This window comes from Lissotriton helveticus, chromosome 6, assembly GCF_964261635.1.
Source record: "Lissotriton helveticus chromosome 6, aLisHel1.1, whole genome shotgun sequence".
NCBI classification, from domain to species: Eukaryota; Metazoa; Chordata; class Amphibia; order Caudata; family Salamandridae; genus Lissotriton; species Lissotriton helveticus.
Window position 1 is genome coordinate 932,654,754 of NC_136067.1, and position 24,485 is coordinate 932,679,238.

The following is a 24,485-nucleotide window of genomic DNA, read 5'->3' on the forward strand; positions in this document are numbered from 1 at the left end:
TGCAGCCATGAGTAGGCCTGCACAGAAGGATAAAGCTCAGCATAAAGAAGAAAATACTTCCACACAAGCTGCCTAAAGAACTTTAAAATACTTGCATTCATTCCTCGAGTAGCCCTGAATAGCAGAACGTGAAATTATAATTTGCCATAAACTCTATGGAGGCTGGTACAGATCTTGCTAAGATGGTTTGGTGTTTTACCAATACGAGACACATTAAACACATCGGCATGATGGAGGCGCTCCGCTTAAGAAAATTAGCATGGTAAATTAGCAAGTAAAGCATTGGTTTCATCATTACATTGTTCAATGTGTGTACACCCAAGACCTTAAATCGAAATCTCTAACTGGACTTTTGTGTTGAGGGTGGCTTTCTGTAACAAAGCATCCTTTGGTAGGAAACCGAAAAAGATAGGATCATGCTCTCTAGTGTTTTGGATAAAGGATACCAACGAGTGAGACAATTTCCATTGCTGTAGAGTAACAAGAGCAGAGAAAACAATTAATTAGCTGGACAAAGTTTCCTGGGCACTGGGTGAAAAAGAGGATTAATGAAACACAGCAGCACATTATGTTTCATTTAGAGCACAATTACAGGAAGAATTCTAAACAATGGATAAACTGTAAAACCCTCTAGCCTCTGACAATAGTACTACCAAATACACAATTTTGCCTACAGCAAAACCTTGTGCTGTACCCAAAACGTATGAAAAATGTAGACCTTTGACCATCTCAGATATGACTGTCCCTTTCAGAGCACTGAACTAGCAACAAAAAAAGGCAGGCGTAATTGCTGCTACTTGTGCTAGTACACAGTGGGAACTAATTGGGCGGAGACTTGGGGATGGCTGTGAATTCATCTTTACTTACGGTGGGGTGCTCAATTTATCCAAGGAACTCTAATAAGTACAAAGGCAGTGACTCGAATATACAGCTCAAGTAGGAAAGATGTACACCCTTCCGTTTGGTGCTACTACACTAATGCAGTTTTGGAAAAGGCACCATCTTTGTTTAAGTAACTCAATGGCAAAGTACCACTGACCCATTCTGTGAGTTGCTGAAACATATTCGTATGAAAGACATGGCAACAAAAGGTAACTATGAGAATCACTATGGGACAACCACATGCCCAAAGCAGAACTCTGCACTTGGGGGCAGGAAAAGAGGAGTGAAACTCAAAATAACTTCGACACATTCTCAGACTGTTAAAAAGCAGACTCTTGCATCAAACATATATTTAACAAAAGAGTAGAAGCAAACATCCTGCTGGTAGTTTAAAGTGCAGAAACCTGCAGTTTAGAGACTGAACATTTTTCACATACTTAGTGTAATTAGTTGTTTTGATACTATAAACATTTGGTATACCTTGTAAAAATGTCATACTTACTAGTAAAATTGTTTTCACGCAGTTAGCCAATATTGTTTTTCAATTATGAAGGATGCTATGCCTTAGTTTAAAGAGGACAGGACTTAAAATGTATTTTTAAAACCATCTCCTTTAAAACAACTGCGCTGAAATGTCTTTGTTAAAAGATTTTAAGCTGTACCAGCAATATCTTTACATGAATGAAGGAAAGGTGACTTCATTCAAGTCAGATCATAGAAATTAACTTAGTGTCTTGTTGCAGAGGCATACAAATATATATCTTTCACGCAGTGGAAGAAAACTGTAAGGCCACAAATGCCTAACATCTTGCACTCAAGTGACCTGGTTACTCTGTGTGAGCACTGATCTTCCTGAAACCCATTATATGACATGTCAGCATATTAACAACACTAACTTATTTCGATAAAACCAAAATGCTAGCGTGGTTGTTACTATGAGCTAGTGAGACACCCCTCAGCAACCAAATAGGTTGCAAGCAAAGTAAGCAAAAGTTGAGTCAACATTCCCACTGTGCTTCTATTTATGCCAATATATGACGCTGGGAACTGAGGCCCCAAACCTACTGCCATACATGCATAAGGCCTTAGTAACTTTTAGAGGTAACTACTGCTTGGTCATTACCACCTTGCAACATGCACTTTTTAAACATTTCAAGTGGTTCAATTAAGGGAAGATTATCTTAAGTATATTATTAACAGTATACCTCGTTGCTAGCACAGCAGCAGTCACAAACTCCATCTCTTCCCAATCATTACGATAGATCACAGACAATCATAGGCTGCAAAAACTATAGGCAGTGTTTGAGAATTGGCCTACGTCCGCCGCAAGCCAATGCTGTTGACCAGTAAGTTCAGAGGGTTAAAATGACGTTGTAGTGATGTTCTATATTTGTATTTACCATGACTCAGTCACCGAGTGTGGTGTCAAAATTAGCAATTTTGCAACTAATGGTGAACTTCAAATGTATCACAACAGTGTGACATAAAATCGTTATTTCCAGGATGGGTACATTCTTGACAGTATGGGGCATGGAAGTAGAATAGTCTTAGTCACTTAAAATCACTAATTACGATGTTTGACGACCTTTCCTGTTAGCACAAACATGTTAGAGAGGTCCAGGCATCAAATATTCAACAATTTAATGTAAAAAAAGACTTGGAGTTTAATAACCATTTCTGAAACAAGGCTATGCATTAAGTTTCAGTGAGCTAAAACCACTGCACCAGTAATGTACATTGTTTTAGTGATATGCTTGTGGGCTCTCAATGTTCTAATGTTAAGGAAGAGGAGTGAGATTTTTAAGGACGTCGATAAACTCTCAGACTGAACACACAAAAAAAAGTATCATTAAAGACTGTCAAATGCTGGAAACTTTTGTAACAGAACCTGCCGGAACCCACCACAGCCCTATTGTGAATACACAAGAGGATAAATAAAAATACGTCCTTACTATAAATTAGTTTTAATATAAAGGTTGTGCACAGAACCCGAACAGGTGATTTTTTTTAATGACATAAATAAAAGCAAAACACTTGCACGCATATTCGCAGTCGACAACAACCAGTGCTGCCTAGCCAAAAATAAATTTAGGACGTGCAAAAAAAGTCAGTTTGCAGCAAAAATATCCTTAAAATGTCAGTGCACATGGCCTCCAGATTGTGTCGCCTGTGTTATTTGCGCAGGTGATATTTGCATAGTTTACCAGTTCAAATAAAGCACTGAATTTCTTTGCTAATAATCATGATAGTTCCTACCCACACCGCTGCAAAATGATTCCCTTACATCAATAAGACACAATACTAAATACAAACTTACACAGCCTATAGCATATGACTATTATGGTGGTGGTGGTAGTACGTCTTCCATATTGGCCGGGAATGGACAGTCGAAGTTCTGCTGTTGCTTTCAAACAATCATAGGAACCTAAAGCGTCTTCTGGAAGTGGCTAACAAAAACATATCAAGGACGCGAAAAAATCCTGGCAAAATATTAAACATTTATATAAGTTAGAACTACATGATTTCACAAATAAAAGGTAGAAGTACACAAGTCAGTTTTAACTTTGCAGTGGACTAAAAAACATAACTCAAGCTACTTAGAAAACAAGCATTTAAAATGCAATGGGACTCGTATGTACGCGAGACCTATTGCATTTTAAAACGGAAGTGTGAGTGTTAAAAAGGCACACAAGGGAGGGGGTGGGTGGGTGCTGCTGACCTGAGAAGTCACGGACTGCGGGAGGGATCGGGGGTGGTGGGGGCGGGGGTGGAGGCAGGGAAACTAAACGGTTTTGAAAGTAAAGGGGCCGATAGCTGTGGAAGGACAATGACGACATGGCAGTCAGGAGGCGGGATTAAGTTTACAAAAACCAATCAAAATGCAGCATTTACGATTGTGGCCAATCAGAAAGATAGGCGGAAAGTGGGCGGAGCTTTCCCCACTATACCGAATACAACATCTCTCGAGGAGACAGCGCATGCGCTGCCTAGCAGAGACCTAAAAAGGATTCCCTGCAAACAGGAGTGGAATAACTACCTAGATCGGTTTGGATTTGAGCACAAATCAGCTTTTCATATGTAAACCTTAAGCACCTGTAATTGCCAACTGAGAGCCTTGCCAAAATGCTATGATTCTTCAAATACTTCTTCCTTGACATTGGAAACAAGTGGGACATCAGCCTCAAAACAAGGACGAATGAACAGAAAATGAGAAATGTGAAAATATAAGGCCCTGGATGGAATCTCTGGTCTTAATGACCTGCATAACACAAAGAAGTGCAAGATACTCCAATACTCACTACGGGCAACAGAAAGACAGAACCCGAGCCACAGTGCGGCCTTGCCATTCACCAGTCGTCAAATATTTCTTCTGATACTGAACTACAATCTCTCCCTGTAATCTCTTAAATACCCTGTCCTTATGCTTAATCAGCTTTCTCTTGTTTCTTCCTGTGATAGCGATTGCAGAAATGTGTTACGGTGTACCTTCACGATAGGCAGTGTACTGTCGATTCAGCCATGACCAAGATGGCTTCTTGAGGTAAACAACCTGTATCCTGCTTTTTCAGTAAAGATACTTCGTGTTTCTCCACCTTCTAATAGTAGAAGGTTGTGGTGCATGGCTTGTAAACAATCCAAAATAATACAAACTTTAAAGATCTCGCACACAACTGAACAAAGGTAAACAATTTACTGAATAAGTGTATGGTGAAAAGGGTGCTTCCTTGAAATTCCCCAATCTCTTCCACCGATTCCACCAATTAGAAATATAATCCTGAGCGCGAGATTCCAGGTGGGGGTAGAGTTCTTATTACATCAAAAGGGAATACTGAAATGTTTCTCCCTTTTGATGCTGTGTACTGCAGCCATATGTTGAGGTCAACTCTAAAAACTTGAGTTCTGAATATTTAACACTAATGCGATATTTAGAGCTTGGTGTGGCGTCCCGGTCTGGGCAGTGCTGTGGTGTTTGAGGTAGACGAGGAAGCAGATGCAGCTGCATCCTCCGCTTCCTCAAGTCCATCGTGCAGCTCCTGGCTGATGCTGGACTGAAGCGCCGCAGGAGTCAGCCATTCCTTGGGCAGGCAGCTCTGGAGAAAGGGTACACAGGAACTGAAGTATGCAAGGCGGTTCACCCAACGAGGGATTTCTTTTCCGCAGAATAAAAAAAGTAATTAAATTGAAGCCACACTCTTATGATGCACCGATAAAGCACACAATTTACAATGAAAAATGTTTTGCCTTATAAGATGGTCACTATTCAGGGAGCAAGATGAAAACAAGCATTTGCAATGCAATAGGTCTCGCAGTAATTAAGTTTGAGCTTTCGGCATTGCTAAATATTGCAACACTAATTGCAACAAAAGTCAATAAATTGTAGGCCAAAAAAATGTGTATTTATTTTTGTAGCAATGGTGGCATGCTGCACTTTAGATGAATATGTTTAAAAGTAAAGTGTGCCATACTGTGATTGCTGCAATAGTTAATTGTGGATGCGTTAACCATTGATGTGTGCACTGATGGCTAGTGGTGTGTGTACCTGGTGCAAGCGTGCACTGACAGCTGGTGGTGTGTGTGACTGGTGAAAGTGTGCACTGTCAGCTGGTGGTGTGTGTGTGCCTGGTGAAAGCATGCACTGACGGCTGATGGTGTATGTGCGCCTGGTGAAAGCGTGCACTGACGGCTGGTGGTGTGTGGATGACTGGTGAAAGTGTGCACCGACGTCTGGTGGTGTGTGCCTGGTGGAAGCATGCACTGATGGCTAGTGGTGTTTGTACCTGGTGAAAGCGCACACTGACAACTGATGGTGTTTGGGTCTGGTGAAAGTGTGCGCTGATGGTGTGGTGGTGTGTGGTTGTGTGTGTGTGGTTGTGTGTGTGTGTGGTTGTGTGTGGTTGTGTGTGGTTGTGTGTGTGTGTGGTTGTGTGTGTGTGTGTGGTTGTGTGTGTGTGTGGTTGTGTGTGTGGTTGTGTGTGTGGTTGTGTGTGTGGTTGTGTGTGTGGTTGTGTGTGTGGTTGTGTGTGTGTGGTTGTGTGTGTGTGGTTGTGTGTGGTTGTGTGTGGTTGTGTGTGCGTGCGGCTGGGTGTGCGGCTGGGTGTGCGGCTGGGTGTGCGGCTGGGTGTGCGGCTGGGTGTGCGGCTGGGTGTGCGGCTGGGTGTGCGGCTGGGTGTGCGGCTGGGTGTGCGGCTGGGTGTGCGGCTGGGTGTGCGGCTGGGTGTGCGGCTGGGTGTGCGGCTGGGTGTGCGGCTGGGTGTGCGGCTGGGTGTGCGGCTGGGTGTGCGGCTGGGTGTGCGGCTGGGTGTGCGGCTGGGTGTGCGGCTGGGTGTGCGGCTGGGTGTGCGGCTGGGTGTGTGTAGTGTGTGTGTAGTGTGTGTGTAGAGTGTGTGTAGAGTGTGTGTAGAGTGTGTGTAGAGTGTGTGTAGAGTGTGTGTAGAGTGTGTGTAGAGTGTGTGTAGAGTGTGTGTAGAGTGTGTGTAGTGTGTGTGTAGTGTGTGTGTAGTGTGTGTGGTGTGTGTAGTGTGTGTGTAGTGTGTGTGTAGTGTGTGTGTAGTGTGTGTGTGGTGTGTGTGTGGTGTGTGTAGTGTGTGTGTGTGTGTAGTGTGTGTGGTGTGTGTGTGTGTGTGTGTAGTGTGTGTGGTGTGTGTGTGTGTGTGTGTGTGTGTGTGTGTGTGTGTGTGTGTAGTGTGTGTGTGTGTGTGTAGTGTGTGTGTGTGTGTGTAGTGTGTGTGCGTGTGTGTGTAGTGTGTAGTGTGTAGTGTGTGTGGGTGTGCGTGTGGGTGTGCGTGTGGGTGTCGGTGTGCGTGTGGGTGTGCGTGTGTAGTGTGTGTGTGTAGTGTGTGGTGTGTGTAGTGTGTGTGGTGTGTAGTGTGTGTGTAGTGTGTAGTGTGTGTGTAGTGTGTGTGTAGTGTGTGTGTAGTGTGTGTGTAGTGTGTGTGTAGTGTGTGTGTAGTGTGTGTGTGTGTGTGTAGTGTGTGTGTGCGTGTGCGTGTGGGTGTGCGTGTGTGTGCGTGTGTGGTTGTGGTTGTGTGATTGTGTGCGTTTATGTGTGTGCACCTTGTGCCGTCATGTTCTCTGTCTCCCAACCGTCTACATGGACCTTCAGTAGATTGTGATTTCTATCATACTCATCATCAAGCCATTGTAACAGCCACTGAAAGCACTATGCCTTCTCACTTCACTCTCACAGAGAACAGAAGCACAGCCCTCATAAATGAAGGAGGAGACACACCCAGACAGAAGTGGGTATGAGGCAGGAGCTACCTCAAATATATCTTACCGGTCTGGGAAATGTACGGTGAGGGAAGACCAAAGAGAGGGGGGGGGGGGGGGGGGGGTCAGTGTGGCAGGTAAATATGTATATTTTGAAATATATGTGCAAATTGGACCATGATAGGGATTGGAGTGTGACACTAGACTAAGTATCTTGCTTTCATGAATAACGATAACGACAGAATAAGAGCTGGGAAGACGCCATACACACAAGATGAAATATTTAGGGGCAATGTGCGCTACATTTCACTAAAGAATGCCAGCGACAAAATACACAGAGCTACAGGGTGTTAGAGGGGAGGTCGGATAGTGGAACAAAGAAATATAGCAAAGAGTGAACGGAGGAATCGATGCAGAAAGTACGAATGAAATTCTGCAGTGAGTCATGGGAAAATACAGAAAACGTGGATGGGAAGGAAGCAAGCTGAACGGCAGGGGTGTGAAAGGAGGCAAGGGAGGAGAGAAGAAGGGAGGGAGCAAAGTGGCAGGAAGAAGAGAGAGGGCATGAAGGGATCGAAAGCAAGGGAAAGAAAGGGAAGATGGACGAGATTAGGAGGAGCCACAGATGGACTTTTGAAAAAAGAAGGGAGGAAAGGAAATGGTAGAGGAGAAGACTAAAAAAAACACGAGCCCCCGTGCCACAGTGCTAGGAGAGCCGCGAAATGATTTTTTTTTTAAAAATAAGTGAATTGTGCGCACGCACATTGGGTATTTCCGCTTACAGACAGAACTCGCTCACAAAAGTGAACTGACCAATCATATAGGTTCCCTGCAGTGGTCATAGTAGAGGCAAAGGCAAAATGATGTTTTTTATGGGAACGGATGGGGGGCAGCCATTTACAATATGGGAAGCAACAAAAACTAGCACTTTGGAAAAACAAAAGAAAAAATTGTCAGTGTGTGGTACTCGTGTGCTTTTGAAGCAGGACTCCGGGTAACTATTGCTAAAGAGGTTTGATGCCATGCACGAGATAGTGATAGTACACTACTCCTGGTGTGGTAATATAGTGAACAACATGTGGGCACCAACAATATACATATCGTTATGTATTGAAAAATATAAAGCTATACACAGATATTAATCCATCTAGCCAGACAGAAAGACGGTTGGTTGGACAGACAGGCGGAGGGTTGCAGGGGAATCGGGGAACAGACTGAAAGAAGAACCACAGACACGCATAGATGGGCGGATGAATAGATGTATGGAAGGACAACGGACTGACTAAGACAGATAAATAACATTAAACTTATAGACATAAGGGAGAGATAACTGGATTGGCATATCAATGTACCAAAACATGGACAAAGGCCAGCCACTAGACTGATAAATGAGAGAAAGGAATGGGTGGATACAGGAATTGTATAGACAAGTACACAGAGAGGCATATCTACATTAAAACATAACTACATAAACAAACACTGGCAAAGCCAACTGGTCTCACTTTTTTAGTCCCTTTGTTTTTGCCGATGTTATGCAACATCAGCAAATAGATTTTTTTTACCAATGCTGTAGCATCGGCCAAAATAATTCATTGAGCGAGAAGCACACGAGGAAGAGAGCAATAAAGACGGCAGGAGTGTTTAGTGGGAGGAGAAGCACACTAGGGAGCGATCCACAAAGAGTGCAAAGAAGGGGTTTCTGTGGGAACGCACATATGGTGAGAAAACAGAGTACAGGGGGTATTTAGTGAGGGGAACCTCACAATGAGATACAGAGTGCGTTGGGGGCAGAATAAGTGGTGGCACACGGTGAGACAATGAAGTGTGGCGTGAAGGGGTGGGGTGGGGTGCAAGCACTGGAGGGAGAGAGCAACACAGCACCAGGATGTTTATAGGGAGAACACACAAAAGGGAAAGAGCAACACAGAGGGCGCATGTAGGAGGCTTCCAAGGAGTGTAGCACACAGAGATCGCAACACAGAAAGTAGGTTGAAGCACGTAAGGGAGAGTATTGGAAAAAATATGCACTATCAGGGAGAAAGATGGCAGACAGAAGGAAAGCAGGCTGTGGCCATCCTTAACCCGGAACAGCGACTCCTTCCGCATACTGCAGCTGTGATGTATAACATCACTTCCAATTACTTGCTGTGCTCCTTCTTGCTATTCCAACTCCAGGATGCATATGGCCCGGCAAGCAACTACCGGACCTGGAAGTACATTAGAAGTAGCAGTAGGGCAAAAAAGCAGAGCAACAAGAATTGGGAAAAGAGGTGTCACCACTAGGGTGTTACCAACACGCCGCCCCATCTGGATGAAAATAAATAAACACACATCACAAATCAGAACTGCTTGTTCTGCAGAGTAAAGGAGCTTAAAGCACAGCTCTTCAAGGAACCCTCAGGCTCCTCGTGGCCCCAGGGCGAGCTCTGAAGAGGACTGCCCCCCTCCCCACCCACCCTTCAGCTATGTACACTGTCTTGAATGAATTCTCATCACACTGCCGTGTACAGCGCTTCATTTCTTCATTCCCAGATTTGTGCTCCAGGCGCACTCACAAGAACTGGACATCAAAAGACAAGCCTCACGTTGATTAGATGCAAGGCCTGTCAGCCACCTCAAAAACATCAAAAAGACGAGTGAAGAAAGGCATCCTTTGAAAACTAAAATAACAAACGCAACAAGATATTAAAGACAAGAGAGCAACACCTTCGGGTAAAGTTTGCGCTATTCAACATCGCATTACATGAATAAAAATAAAAACGATCGCTATTGTAAAACAAGTATCTACTCACCGCTCTTGGGTTTAGTTTCCCCCGCGGGCCCGGTCGAGCCGGCCGTGGGTTGGGCTTTGCTGATGGTGCTGCTGTCCATGTTGGCTGCGCCGGCTGGGCTCAGCGGCATGGACGGGGGCGCCGGAGGGGGTAGCGGAACACAGGAGGTGCTGGAGGACACAGAGGCTCATGGCGTTCGGGCATTGCGGGAGGGACCACACCTCAGGCATCATGGAGACATTCTCGGGGGCTGCCAAAGCCAAACAAGAGACAAGCATGCTGCCTTCCGTGAAGCCGGCCAGGAAGAGAGCAGTCATCGGCGCGCGGCGGAGACGCTGGCGCCGTGAGCGTGCGTGCGACCAAATCCGCGCGTGGCCTGCTCTTGTCGCTCCCTCTCCCATTCAGAATGCTGGGCGCGTGCCAAGCTCTTGTCTTCCTTTGTCAGCTGAAACGATTGCTATAGTTCTCTGCCGAGAACGCGCTTCGCGCGTCTCTAGGCCGAGACCTAAAAACGTTTAATAATATATGTCTGCAACCGATTTTCTTAGAAACAAAGCAGACAACCACTCAGAGGCTGGGTTTTAAATGTGGGCTTGATACATGGGCAATAAGAAATGACAAACAACAGAGCTTGCTTTACCACGTCACATGCTACCCTTTATTCGTCGTGTTTGTTGTTGCTGCAGATTTTATATAGCGCTAACTTGACCCGAAGGTATTGGAACGCTTTACGTGAGCACCAGTTACATTACACATGGTCACACTTATTTTTGGTAGGCATGGGGAGATGGAGTGATTTGCCCAGAATCACAGGATATTGAGCCAACGCAGAGGCTCGAACCTGGTTCCCCAGCTCTAAAATCGGTAGTTCTGGCCTTTGGTTGTACCATAATCCTGTTCTGCACCCGTGCTATATTAGAGACACTGCAATTGTCTAAAAAAATGGGGCATGATCACCCCCTTCCCCATTTGCACCTGTGCAATGAATGGTGAAGAGTGAAATCATGATAGGGACTTTGCTCTTCTCCCGTGTGGGTCTACCCAACTACTGCATGCTAGTTTCTACCTCACGATTTGGGTAACGGTCTGGTCGTGACCACGTCATACAGTGCCTTCCCCAATTGAAAGCCTCTATGCAGGAGACGGTTTGAGGGTGTCTCCGACCTCACTTGCTGTGCCTCTAAGCACAGCCTCCATGGAGGGCCCATATGTGGAGGCCAGGCAGTCTCTCTAGAGAGTGGTTCCTTTGCTAAACTATACTTGCCCTTAGATCACATACTACAGCTGAAACTCTAGAAGTTAATGCAAGAGTAGCGGCTAGTGCAGCTTGAAAACAGGAAACGGTGGCTACAGCTCTGTGCTTTTACAGCAGTGCTGTCTGCATCATGTGCACTAATACAGAGTTAGAATTCATGTATGCACAATAGACTGCAATTACGTTAAGAATGTGCACTCAGCGCCTCCTCTGTTTCCAAACCGGGCTTTGCAGGCACTCTGCACGTGTTTCTACCTCACAACATGCACATAGTTCAATGGTGCTAAGTGCAAGGGAGCGCCACAAATGTCGCCCTCTAAGTGAACAATACATTTGCTGGAGGTCAGGTGCTGCTTCCTTTGCATTGCTTGCCTCTCCACAAGTAGACTAATGATACTAAAGAGGAAGTACTACATACATCAAGGCTGAATTAAAATCATGCCAACACGACACATCTGACCCCCTCCCTGCTATTTATTTTTTGAAACTTATAAAGCACTCAGCTACCCCCGACGGGGGTGTCCTGGCGCTAAGACAGGCGGCAGTCGCAGGTACCAATAAAGGGCACAGGGTTGAAAAAAAGCCAGGTGTTCAGGGTATGTCAGAAAATGGTTTCAGATTCAGTCATACGCAGGGACAGTGGCAGGATATTCCAGGTTTTGGCAGTAATCAATGCGAAAGCTCTGCCACCCATTCTGGAACGGCGGAAACGGGGAGTCATAAAGAGGGGGAGATGGTTCGATTTAAGTGAGCGGTTAGACTGAGAATGCTTACGTCGAACTCTAAGGTAGGCTGGACCCCAACCCTGAATTGCTCTAAAAGCCAAAACCAGCGAGTTGAACTGGATACGTTTAATCACTGGAAGCCAGTGAAGCTACTTCAGGTGGGGTGAGATCGAGTGGCGATATGGGATGTTACAAATCAGCCTTGCAGGCGCATTCTGAAAGATCTGCAAGGGTTTGATTAGGTAGGCTGGAGCCCCTATGTACAGACTATTTGTATAGTCTAGATGCGAGGTGATCAGGGCATGAATAATGGTCTGGCGAAACTCCAGAGGGAGAATTTTATGGAGCATGTGCAATTTTCCAAAACAAGCAGAGGAAACCTGGTTTATTTGAGATTTGCAGGATAACTCCTTGTCAAAACGGGAATCCAAGATTCCTAGCGGAGTCCACAGGTTACTGAGGGGGAATCGACTCAGAAGGCCACCACAGTAGTGGCAAATGTTTTTTTCATTAAAGAACACATCGGTTTTGTCGGAGTTGAGCCCAAGCGTGTTTAATTACATCCAGGTGGAGATGTTACACAGACAGCGTCTGAAATTAGAAAAAGCTGCTTCAGAGAGATTTTTAAATGAAAACACCAATTGTGTGTCGTCCGCATAAGAGATCACTCGGACTCCACAGGATTCTACCAATGTGGCCAGAGGAGAGAGAGATATACATAAAAAAATAGTGAGCTCAGAGCAGAGCCCTGAGGGACTCCACAACTCAGGGGTTTCTCCTTGGAAACAAATGGCTGAAGGGAGACTTGTTGAGTGTGGCCACTTGGAAAGGATCGAATCTAGGACAGAGGGGTGTCCTGAATCTCGAGACTGTAAAAGTCTCTCAAGCAAGATAGCATGAGAGACCGTGTTGAATGCCGCGGACAGGTCGAGAAGCACTTACATTGCTGCTTCGCTTGCGTCCGCAAATGGATTCAGAGACCACAAGAAGGTCAGTCTCAGTGCTATAACTGGATCTAAACCGTGACTGAGTCATGGAAAAGAGGACGGGACTCGAGAAAGCTAGATAGTTGCTCCTGAACTACTTTTTCCAGGACTTTGGCTGGTTTTGGTAGGAGAGAAGTAGAGCGGTAGTTTTTAAAAACAGAAGGATCAGCAACAGATTTTTTTAGGATTGGTGTTAACATGGTCTGTTTCCAGGTCGAAGGGAAAAGCCCAGTGCGCAGGGAAGAGTTCCAGATCAAATTTAAAGTAGAAATTAGAAGGGGGGGGCTAAAGAACTAAATTGTTGTGCCGGGCAGGGATCCTTTGGAGAGCCTGATTTACAGGCGAGAATTTTTTGGAGTGATATATCAATGGGGATAGAGTGAAAGGAAGTGAATGCATCACTATTAGCTACCACGGTGTCTTGGACCGGGATATAAGGGGTGGGGACAAATGATGAGTATATGTCTCGAATTTTATCATGAAAGAAATCCGATAGCCCATTACAGAGATCCTGGGTGAAGAGGCTCGTGCTTGATAAAGCTGAAGGCTTAGTAAAGTCTTTCACTATTTTAAAAAAGGTTTTTGAAGAGTTACCAGCGGTGTTGACTTTATTAATAAAATACTCTCTCATTGCTGAGCGCATACGTTTGTGGAAATTCCTAATGGCTGCTTTACAGATTAATTTAGCCTCCGGATCATAAAATAATCTCAAGCTCCGCTCAAGTTTCTTACATAAGCTTTTTTAGGAACGCAAAACCGGGGAAAACCAGGGGTGATGGTTTTTGTCTAGAGGAGACAATGGATTGCAGGGGGGGCGACGGAAATCAAGGGCTGAGGAGAGGCAGCTATTAAAGTTACACATATCTAGTTCCGAATCACCAACCAGCTGCAGAGGGGTGCAGGAGAGGGCAGGGGCCATGGTATTACAAGTAATTTTAAACCATTTGCTACTATAATCCTGGGCCATAGAAGAATTAGTCGAACGAGAGGGCATAGCAAGACTAAACGGGATTAAGAAATGGTCTGACCACGTAAGAGGTATAGGCGGTGCTGTGGTCAGATTAGGATTGTTAGTGAACATTAGGTCTAACTTAAGGCCGGCCCGATGGGTGGGTCCGCTAACCTGCTGGTTCAAATTAAGACCTTCCAGAGTTTCTAGAAGTTGGCCCGCTTTAGTGCAGTGAATGTCATCCACATGCAAGTTAAAATCGCCAAGGATCATAAAATGTGGATGTTTAAGCGAGAGGTCAGCAGCAACATTATAGAGTTATGATAGATGTTGGACAGGAACTAGGGGGTCTATAGATTAGAACTCCAGCCAAGGCTATGTTAGATGCAACAGAGATGCTAAAAAACATAGCTTCTAAGGGGCCAATGTTAGGGAGTTTCCTGGAAGAGATTTCCCAGCTAGAGCGTAGGATCACTGCAATCCCACCTCCCACCTTGTTGTTAGCCTGGTTTGCTCCCACAAAACGATAGTCAGTAGGGATAGCTAGATTGAGGTCGGGATTAGAGAGATCCCTAAACCACGTTTCGGTGAGAAACATTAGATCCCCGGCATGAGTTTCAAGGGAGAGCCAAATATCATCCGAATGGCGAGGGAGAGATCTACAGTGGAGTAGACAAGCTTTGATGGAGGGGGACAGAAATGTTTGCTCTTTTAAGGGGCTAGGGGGAGTCTGGATGCCATGGGTGGAGCTGCGGGGCCTAACTTAAAAGTGAATATACAAGAGGCACATTTGAATTGAGCCGGGGGCACAGAGAGCTCACAAAGTCGGGACAATACAGCACCTATCTCTCAATTCAAGCAATTGAGTACTGGACCAGCAGATTCGGGCACCGAGGGGCATCCGGCAGCATGGAACTGGTGTTGGCCGCGGAACAGGCACAAACGGGTGCAGACGGGCTTGCCTTTGGCGCGCCAGCTGTGCCTGTCCGCTGCACAACGAGAATGCCATGGATTTAAATAGTAAGCGGGCGCTAGAACGCTAACCCGCTTGTTCTGCCCCCAGGAGAGACCGGAAGGAGAGAACCAGGAAGTCCCCAACACCCTCCACAACAAACAGGCGAGCCCACGGTGGGCCGGGGTTTGGGGAAAAAGGCAGCTGAGGGCGGGGTCCTGATTGAAAGTGGCAGAAATGTAAAAACAGCTAAAATCACATAAAACCAATTCAAAATAACAGCGCCGGAAGCGCGAGTGCCTCACAACTGTGCGCGTCCACTTATAAAAACCTCAGTCATATCATCTCTCTTGCATGGGCCATAATCATCAACTCCTCCTTATAGAGTGGTTCCATGCTGTCCTCCCTCAAACTCGGCCAAATCCCCCTCCAGGCGTCGACAAGAACAAGTACAGACCTATTACTTACCTACCTCTTCTAGCCAAAATCATTGAACAATGCACTCTGGCACAACTTAACCACTACATCGAAAAATTTAAACTGTACAACACCTTCAAATCTGGATTATGGAAAGGCTACTGAAGAGCTGCTATACTGAATGTCACTGACGACCTGCACAGATCTCTGGGTGAAGGCCAGGCCTGCCTCCTGGTTGTCTTGGCTGCCTTTGATACGGTCAACCATGACATCCTCCTTTACACCATCTCCCGTAGTGCAGGTATCAATGGAACTTCAATGTTTTGCCTCTTTCCTCAACGAACGTTCACAGTTAATCAAATTAAATAACTCCACCTCAAAAGCAACACCAGTCTCTCAAGGAGTCCCCCAAGGGTCAATCCAGTCTCCTGCCCTATTCAACCTCTATATGGAACCCCTTACAGTGATCCTGAAACAAGCCAGAATTGCCTATCACCTATATGATGATAATACCCAACTCTTGAAATAGGCTCTGATTTAAGGCGGATATATAAAACTTCTCTTAATGATAGTTCGTAGGATAAATGTATTGAAAATGAAAATCTTCCCGAAAATGTTATACCTATGTTGCTCTATTCCTATGGAACTGTTAGCTGCCGCTCTCCAGAAAATGGAAGCAATGTTCTCAAATTTTCTGTGGCAGTTTCAGAAAATTAGGCGATCCCTAAAGTAAACACTTTCGCAGGATCGAGGTGGATGGGCCGCCCTTAATTTGCTATTTTATTACTGGGCATTGACTTTGCAACAGATGGAACCGCTCCTAACTATGGGTAGGCTTAGGAGAGAAAATGACTTTGCCTCTATTTATCACCTAGCTATAGGCCAGGAAGCTTCAGGTTGGTTTCTAAAGAAACTGGAGCCCAGCTACTATTAAAAAAACAATTTAAATGCATAAAAGCTGCTTGGAGGGTGTGGACGAAAGTCAGTAAAGTATTGAAAGTCCCATGGTATAATAGATATACCTCTTTATGGGGGTTAACAGTGCTTCCAGCAGGAATAGATGATGGTTTGGACAGAGGGTAGGAATGGGCAAGTATCAAAATAATTGGTAATTTGTATAATGAAAGACTAGAGATTATACCCTTCTCGGAATTGGTTTAGCAAAAGGGGATAGATAAGCAGTCCCAATTCAAATATATACAAATTTGGGGTTGTTTGAAGACTTTGGCCCTAAGGGACTCTTAATCATGGTGCTATACCAGTATTATATATGGTTTATCGGGGGAATGCGAGGATTGGAGACTACTATAATATCTTGATGGAAACTCTTCCTGATTTGGAAAAAAATCGATACTAAATGGGCAGAAAACTAGGGGATGAGGAAATGGATCTAGATAGGTCACTGAATTAGCAAAAACAAAAATCGCTCTCTCTCAGCAATTCTTAAGTCTCAGCATTATAAAACCCTATTCAATCTATACTATACTCCCGCGAAGCTTTTTAATTGGGTAAGTGGGCAAGTGACAGCTGCCCTAGGTGTCAGACTAGCCCAGCAGATATAATACATATGTTTTCCAAATGTAGTAAACTGGCATCCCTAAAAACGGGTATGGAAGAATTTTGGTTGCAAACAACCAATAAGAAAATAAATCTAAGCCCGCCACTAATGCGATTTGGATATGACAATCGAGCCGGGTTATCGTCATCTCAAAAAGATTTTGTATTTATTACAGTGGCAGTAGCTAGATTATTGATAGCTACGGCTTGGAAGGATTCTGAACCACCCGCGTATTCTGCATGGTTGTATCGACTTCTGAATTTATATAATCAGGAAATAGCACTATATGAGAACAAGGGGCGACGAGCTAAGGAGAAAGGCTACAAGATTTGGGCTCCTATGATTCACTGGCTTAGGGAAAAAAGGGAGTTATAGAGCGTTCCCTTAAAATGTTGTAAAATATTGTAAATATAATTATTGAGCGTTCAAAGGTGGATTACTGTATAACGATCTGGATTGCTTTATTTTTACCCTCTCCTTCCGCTTTCTCGGTTATTCAGGTTTTTTTTCTTCTTTTTCTTTGTGGCCACCAGAAGGATTAAGGATATGTATATAATAAAATATTAAGTGACAATGAATTTATAATTTGAGATGCATCTATTTTCTATATTGCACAAAAAAACCAAAAAAAAAGATTGTTTCTGTGCAGAAAGGGGGACTTTTTAGCTAATACCCAACTCTACTTGAAATTCTCGTTAATTAGAGACATCGAGCAGCAACACAGCACCCATTCGAAGGTCCAATCTGGCTAAATAACAATCATCTTAAGCTTCACCAGAGCAAAACTGAACTGCTACTCATCCAACCAAAGAATAAGTCCTTTTCAGTAGACACCTGGCTAGACAACCTCACAGCATTAAACTGAAAACTATCTATTTCCAACTCTGTAATATCTCTGGGGATTACACATGAAAAACACTTGACCATGAAAGGCCACATTAATGTCTCAGCTAAAAGTGCCCTCTACGCATTAAAAAACCTGGGGAAAAATAATAATCAAACCGTTCAACCCCAGTGAAGGCCTAAAGACTGGTAAAATCCCTAGTCTTTTCCAAATTGGAATACGGTAATGCGACGTTCAAGGGCCCTCCAAAAACACACTTAACTCCTTTGAAAGTCACATTCCAAACTGCAGCCAGACTTTTATTGGGGAATAGTCGCTTCGACCACATCATTCCCACTCCTATGAAACTGAGCTGGCTACCAATCAATGCAAGATGTATATTCAAAACTGCTTGCATAACCTACAAAGCTCTCTACTTGGTATAACAGTTCACCTTGCAAGCAAACGATCAAAAGCCGGACAAAAGAGGAGGCTTGGTAAAGATGGGGGCCGAGTAGGACGTGCCTGCTCGCCGCTCCGACCGCTGATCTGGGACCAACCTGCATAGCTGCAACCAGCACACTCCAGACACCCGTTGTAACAACAAAACCCCGAATCCGGCACGGATCCGCTACCTAATCCCGGAGATCGGATATCGACGAGCGCCAGCCCAGGCGCGTCCCATGGCCTGCCTTGCGGCCGGGCGGGGAGGAGGGTGCCTCAGGATATCCCCGGATATCCTGAGGCAGAGCGGGTTGGCGACTCACCTCCCTCCGAGTGTTTATGCTGGAGTCTGGGAGGAGAATGCAGAGATCCAAGTCCCGCTAGCAAGAGAGGCTTGGTGTACGGGAGCGAAGCTCCGGACGCGGTGCAGAGATGGCAGCGTGGGCCTGAGGCCGCTGGTGAAGCTACAGCTATGCCCTCAGCAGGTGGGCCCCTCTCGCAGCAAAGACGAGCTATGGGGCACTTCCTTAAAGTTGCACCCTTCCCTCCAACCTTCGCAGAATTATACGGAGGTGACTTTCACGTGCTAGGCCTCTGGGATTTCTGAGGGAGGCCGCACGGCAGAGGACCTGCACTTACGCCTGCCCTCCTGACGGGTGTGCTGCACCGGTGGGTGATCTGCCCTTTGCTGCACAGTGTGGGTAGCAGGCATAGGGCCCTGTATGGGCTGTTGCACCGACAGATTCATGCGCCACGTGGAGAGAAGTGTGGTTGGGCGGGCCACACGCCAGCGGGCCGCCATATTCATCATTGCAGCCTCTGCTGCGGGGGCCTGAAGCACTGAGACACTACAGAGGGCTCCCTGGGACTCCCACAAGGGGGCTGGGGCTAGCTTCTTACGCAGCGGCAACACTTGGCCGTGTCCACTGACTGGGGGCCCCGCCAAGATTATTCCGGCACCGAGACACCGGTCCTCCATTCGTTCAAATGGGCCTTGTGGCTTGGACCAGGAAAGACATCCGTAAAGGGGATTCATCGACGCCTGGGGTGGGTGGCCCCATTGGACGTTCCCATACTTCTTCACCGGTGGCGGGAGATGACACCTACCTTACGATGGCCACCAACAAGTCCCGCAAAGACATGATAGTCAAGGACCTGCTACTCAAGGCCGGGGCCGGAGATGCCGAGACGGGCCCGGCGCAGAACGAACCTTCGACGGGATGAGGTTCGGAGGACCCGGAGAGGACGGTTACCCGCAGTGTCCTGGAATCCCTCTTTGCAAATCTCACAAGGGAATTCCACACCATGAAGAAAGATTTGACAGCGGAGATTCGAGAGATGCGCAGCGACATTGATTCGGTGTGGGAGAGAGTCGACGAGCTGGAGAATCAAACAGCCAAACGACGAAGCATCCCAACTTCAGCAAGAGGTCCTGCGCCTCAGAGACCAACACTTAGATCTACAAGACCATATGGAGGATCTTGAAAACCGTTCCCGCCCAAATAATAAAAGGATTCGTGCTGTGCCACAGGGGACAGAAGCGCAGGACATCGAGGCCTTTGTCATGGACCTTTTCCGCCACATCTTAGGGGGCCCTCCGGAACTGAAGATGGAGCTCGACCGGACACACTGGATGGGACTTAAGCACCCTGCGACTGCCCCCCCCCCACCCCGCCAGACATATGACATGCGTGCATGACTTCAAGCTTAAGGAGCGTATCCTGCGGGAGGCTCGAGCCAACCATCCCATTCAGTTCCACTCCTATAGGCCTCATCTCTTCTAAGACCTAGCGACCTCTACGCTGCAGAAAAGACAGAAGTTCCGTCCAGTTACGACCTTCCTGCGCTCAAAGGAGGTCTCCCACTCCTGGGGCCATCCATTCAGACTCATTCTTAAATGGGAGTGCAAGCTTCGCCAGGTTTGCTCCCTTCGGGAGGCTACGTAGCTTCTCCGAATCCCAGAGGACTTCACACGATGGCAGCGAGTTGGGAATTTTACGGTGGGCCTCCATACGGACCTGGAGACCATCGCCAAAGAACGTACGGCTGTCCTACAATCATTGTCTGAAGACTCGAACATGGCTGACTGAAACAAGTTGATTAAGGCGATGTCATATGCGCTCATTCTGGGATCCACCTTGAGGTATTTGATTGGGTCCTGTGCGGGGTGGGGGCAGCTCCTGCTATCCATCTCACGCCTCACCACAAGGCTATTGCCCGGGACTTTTGTGAACTTTGAAGCAAATGTTCTTTGTTGTTAGGTTTGTTGTTGTGGGTCTTTGGGTATCCTCCTCCTCCTTTTACCTCTGCTGGGCGGTTGTTGACTCTTACTGATGACTCTCTTTCGTCTCTGCAGGCTGGGGGGCTCTCATGAATAGCACCGTCAGAGGCCTTTCTACATGCTTTCTAATATCCATGTCCTGTCCCTTAACGTCAAGGGACTGAACAGCCCTATCAAACGACGGGCTGTCTTGTCTCATCTTGAGCAGTCGGATGCCCATATCTGTGTGCTTCAAGAAACACACCTGCTCTCAACAGATACCCACAGATTGAGGTCCAGGGCCTTCCCTCACCAGATGTTCTCTTCTAATACTTCCAAGACAGTGGGGGTGGCGATCCTGGTCTCCGCTAAATTCCCGGGACAAATAGGTATCAAACAGGCCGAAATTAGGGGTAGGCTTCTGGCACACTCTTACTTCGGGCACCTGTGCACTGACGATAGCTACAGTGTATGTCCCTAATGGAGGACAAGACCGCTTTATCAGGGACGTCATACACGAGCTGAGGAGTCTACCAGATAAAAATATACTTCTAGGGGGTGACTTTACTCTGGCCTTTGATGACGTAATGGACTGGATTTGGCAGCGATGGGGGCAGTCTGGTGCCCTTTCGCGGGAAGGGAAACTGCTTGTCGCAGAGGCTGGACTCACAGACTTATGGAGAGCGCATCATCCAGGAGCCAGGGAATATACCTTTCACTCCCACCCTCACAAGACGTATGCCAGAATTAACTATTTACTCACCTCTGATTCCGGACGTAACAGACACGGGACATAGAGATTCTACCCTGCCCCGTATCTGACCACTCGGCTGTGCGGATATCCCTGTCTCTACATCATCATCGACCTACTTGCAGGTTCTGGCATTTACACGAGAACATGTTGCAGCGCCCCTCAGTAATACAACAAATTCAAAGGTGCATGACTGATTACTTCGAGCTTAACGACTCCCCCAACATATCCGCGATGACCCTATGGGAAGCACTGAAAGCAGTGGTTAGGGGGAGTTTCTGGGCATAGCAGCGGCCGATAAAAACAGGAGGGAGAAATGGGAGTGCTTAATGGGAGAGGTGGCTGAACTGGAACGCATTCATCAGAAGACAGGGGCCCCTAGGGTCTGGAAGATTCTTAAGGCAGCCAGGGCGCAGCTGGCGGGGTTGGATATTGACCAGGCTGAGTACGCAGCTCTCCGCCTGAAACAAGCGTTTTTTGTGGGGGGGAGATAGGGGCGAGAGTCTCCTTGCCAATAGGTTCCGTGCGCAGCAACAAGCATCCCGAGTCACTCAGATACAGGGTCTACAGGGGCAAGATTGGGATACAGATCCCTAAATCGTGGACCCATTCCGACAATTTTATGAGACCCTCTATACGACACAAGCCCTCCCCGTGGATGGGCCATCTCACTATCTTCAGGGAGTCGCCACAGCCACATTATTACGGCGCCAGGCGGAGGAGCTTGAGGCTCCCATCTGCCTGGAGGAAGTCATCTCTACAATCTCCCGTTTGAAGCTTAATAAATCATCTGGCCCGGACGGGTTCTCCTCAGTTTTTTATAAAAAGTTCTGCGCAGTACTGGCCCCACTTCTAGTATGGGTTTTTAATTTGATCGGGTTCCTCCCTTCCACCCTCCATGCTAGAGGCGCAGATCACGGTGATCCCTAAACCGGATAAGGATAAGCGCCTCTGTGGGTCTTTTCGCCCTATATCCCTTCTCAATGTCGATCTGAAGATTTTTACCGGTATTCTGGCGAACAGACTCTCTCGACACCTTCCCAGGCTGGTCGATCCAGATCAATCCTGGTTCATCCCTGGACGCCAGTGTTCCGACAATACCAAGCAGCTTCTTCATCTAGTGGACCAGTCGGAGCGCTTCACAGCGGAACGCATGATTCTCTCGGTTAACGCTGAAAAGGCGTTCAACCGGGTCCACTGGCCGAATCTTCGGGCGACCCTGGCCCATTTCGGCCTACCGATTCGCTACATCGACTGGGTCTGTAGTAGTTACGCCAACCCCACAGCCACGGTGCGGGTGACTGGGATGGCGTTGTTGGCTTTTCCGATCTGTAGATTGACTCAGCGGAGATGTCTGCTGTCACCGCTCCTGTTCACCCTTTAAATGGAACCCATGGCTCAAAGGGTCACAGATGACCCCGGTATCAGGGGGCGCGCTTCGGAGGTTGGGGGGGGATGGAGCACAAACTCTGCTTATATGCGGATGAAGTGGTGGCTACATTAGAGCATCCTAGGGTATCCTTACCTGCTTTCGTCGACGAGTTGGACAGGTTTGCCCTTGCCTCTGGCTTCAAGATTAACGTTCACATGACTCCATTTCCTATTTAGGATTGCAAGTTTCCTCCACTATTACGGACATCAAAACGTCAAACTAACCAGAAATCCTGAGACAAGTCTGTGCTTCCCTTAGGAAGTGGAGACCGCATTCTCTTTCATGGTTGAGTCGCACAGCAGCGGTGAAAATGGTGATATTGCCTCAAATTCTCTATCCGTTCCATACGTTTGCTGGTGCCACCAGTTGGGGGTCATACATTTGTCGCAATGAGACATAGAACGTTTTGTCTGGCGGGATCAATGGGCTTGGATGCGCAAGGAACTCACCTATAGAGACCCAGTGGAGGGGGGTTTGGGTGTTCCTTACCTTTTAGCCTATTTGCGAGCTGCCCAAATGCGGGCGCTGGTGGAGTGGTCACGCCCGGAATCTGGCTGTTTATGGACAGGTCACTTGCTGGTCAGCCCCTATGGAAAGTCTCTTTTCTCGCACGTGCAGGGAAACCTCGCAATTTGTATCTCTCCGAGGTGACCCGTCCTATCCTGCTGGCCTGGGACAAGGTTGTGGTTCCTAGGGGCCTTTTGACACTCGCCACTGGGTTCTCCACAGTGACATGCGGGAGGGCACGGAGAGACCCCATAGGCTGTTTGAGAAGTGGTTTCTCACACGATATAGTGACACACGACTAACGTCGGACTTACATAAGTTTACTAGAGACACTACTGACACTAGGAAGACCCGATTCTGTTTCTCCATTTTCTCTTTGACTGGCCGACCATAGCACTACGACTGTCGTATTGCATCCCGAAGACCATAGAGCGTTCTGGCTCGTTCGTTATTTTTTCTGTTTTGAAAATCAATAAAAGAAATGTAAACAAAAAAAAAAAGCTGGCCAAAATAGACCCCTTCGATGCTCTAACAGTTTGCTCCTGATTCCACCCAAATTCAAGAAAGAAAATTCCCGCATATGCTCCTTCCTTGGGAGTGCTCCCAGAATTTGGAACTCGTTGCCTCAGGACCTACTGGAAAAATCACTCATTCCTTCATTTAAAAAAGAAACTTAAGCTTCTACTCAATAAATACCTAAACCTTCCCCCCTAAACAATCTTATTGGCCTGGTGCTTCCTCCCAGCACCCTTCCTCTAAACTAGAGCACCCCTGCTCTGGAATAATTGGGACTACACTCTCCCACCACCGCAACTACCACTATATCTACCTCAGAACTACATTGTTTGCATATTCTACTGTGGGTAAGTATACCTCTCTGTATATGGTCACTATGTATCCCTATGATCTCTCATTGTCACTCGAGTAATTGCTGCTACACATACCACACTGCCTATTGCATACCTCTTATATTGTTACTAATTTCTGTTACTTGCTTTTCATGTAATCTCATGTAATTGCTGCTACCATACATATATCCTGTCTACCATGTATTCGGTGTCATGATATTACTAGGTACTGTTTGCACTGATGTACCCCTTGTAGCTGCTGCTGTGCTAACCATGTGAAGTGCTCTGATGCCTTTTGGGTCAAGTCTGCGCTATACAAAACTCAAATAAATAAAAGAAAAATAAAAGATAATAGCTGATCTGTAAATGAATACCACTTATAACAAGTAAAGGCTGAGCGGAGCTGACCTGCTACCCATTCTTGGTAAAGATGGCATTAAATGGATCTCACCCGTTTCACCTACCAAATCAGTATGGATAAGCTCTATACAACGTATTTCTACCCTTGATCGAGCAGATAGAAGGGCAAAAAAAAAAAAAAAGAAATTCTGGGATTTATGGGATAGCTGGTTCACATCTTTTGCGCTCACCTAGCCTGATATTATTTTGGGTTACTACAGCTAGAGTTATCTTTTACGGGAATATGCTCTTTGTATTTTATTCGTATTTTCTTTTTTGTGCACCAACTCCTGACGTGGACACACCTGGTTCATTC

The 24,485-nt window shown here is 46.4% G+C and overlaps 1 protein-coding gene across 1 annotated transcript in view; it reads right to left on the minus strand.

Annotated features, from left to right (window-relative positions):
• Window positions 1-429: 429 nt before the first annotated feature.
• Window positions 430-24,485, minus strand: part of DESI2 (desumoylating isopeptidase 2) — a 226,982-nt gene continuing 202,926 nt past the window's right edge. Inside the window, exon 5 of the mRNA XM_078648579.1 lies at window positions 430-5,044. Coding sequence (XP_078504705.1) covers window positions 4,809-5,044 — 236 coding nt within the window. The 3' untranslated portion in view covers window positions 430-4,808. The remainder of the gene's footprint in view (window positions 5,045-24,485) is intronic.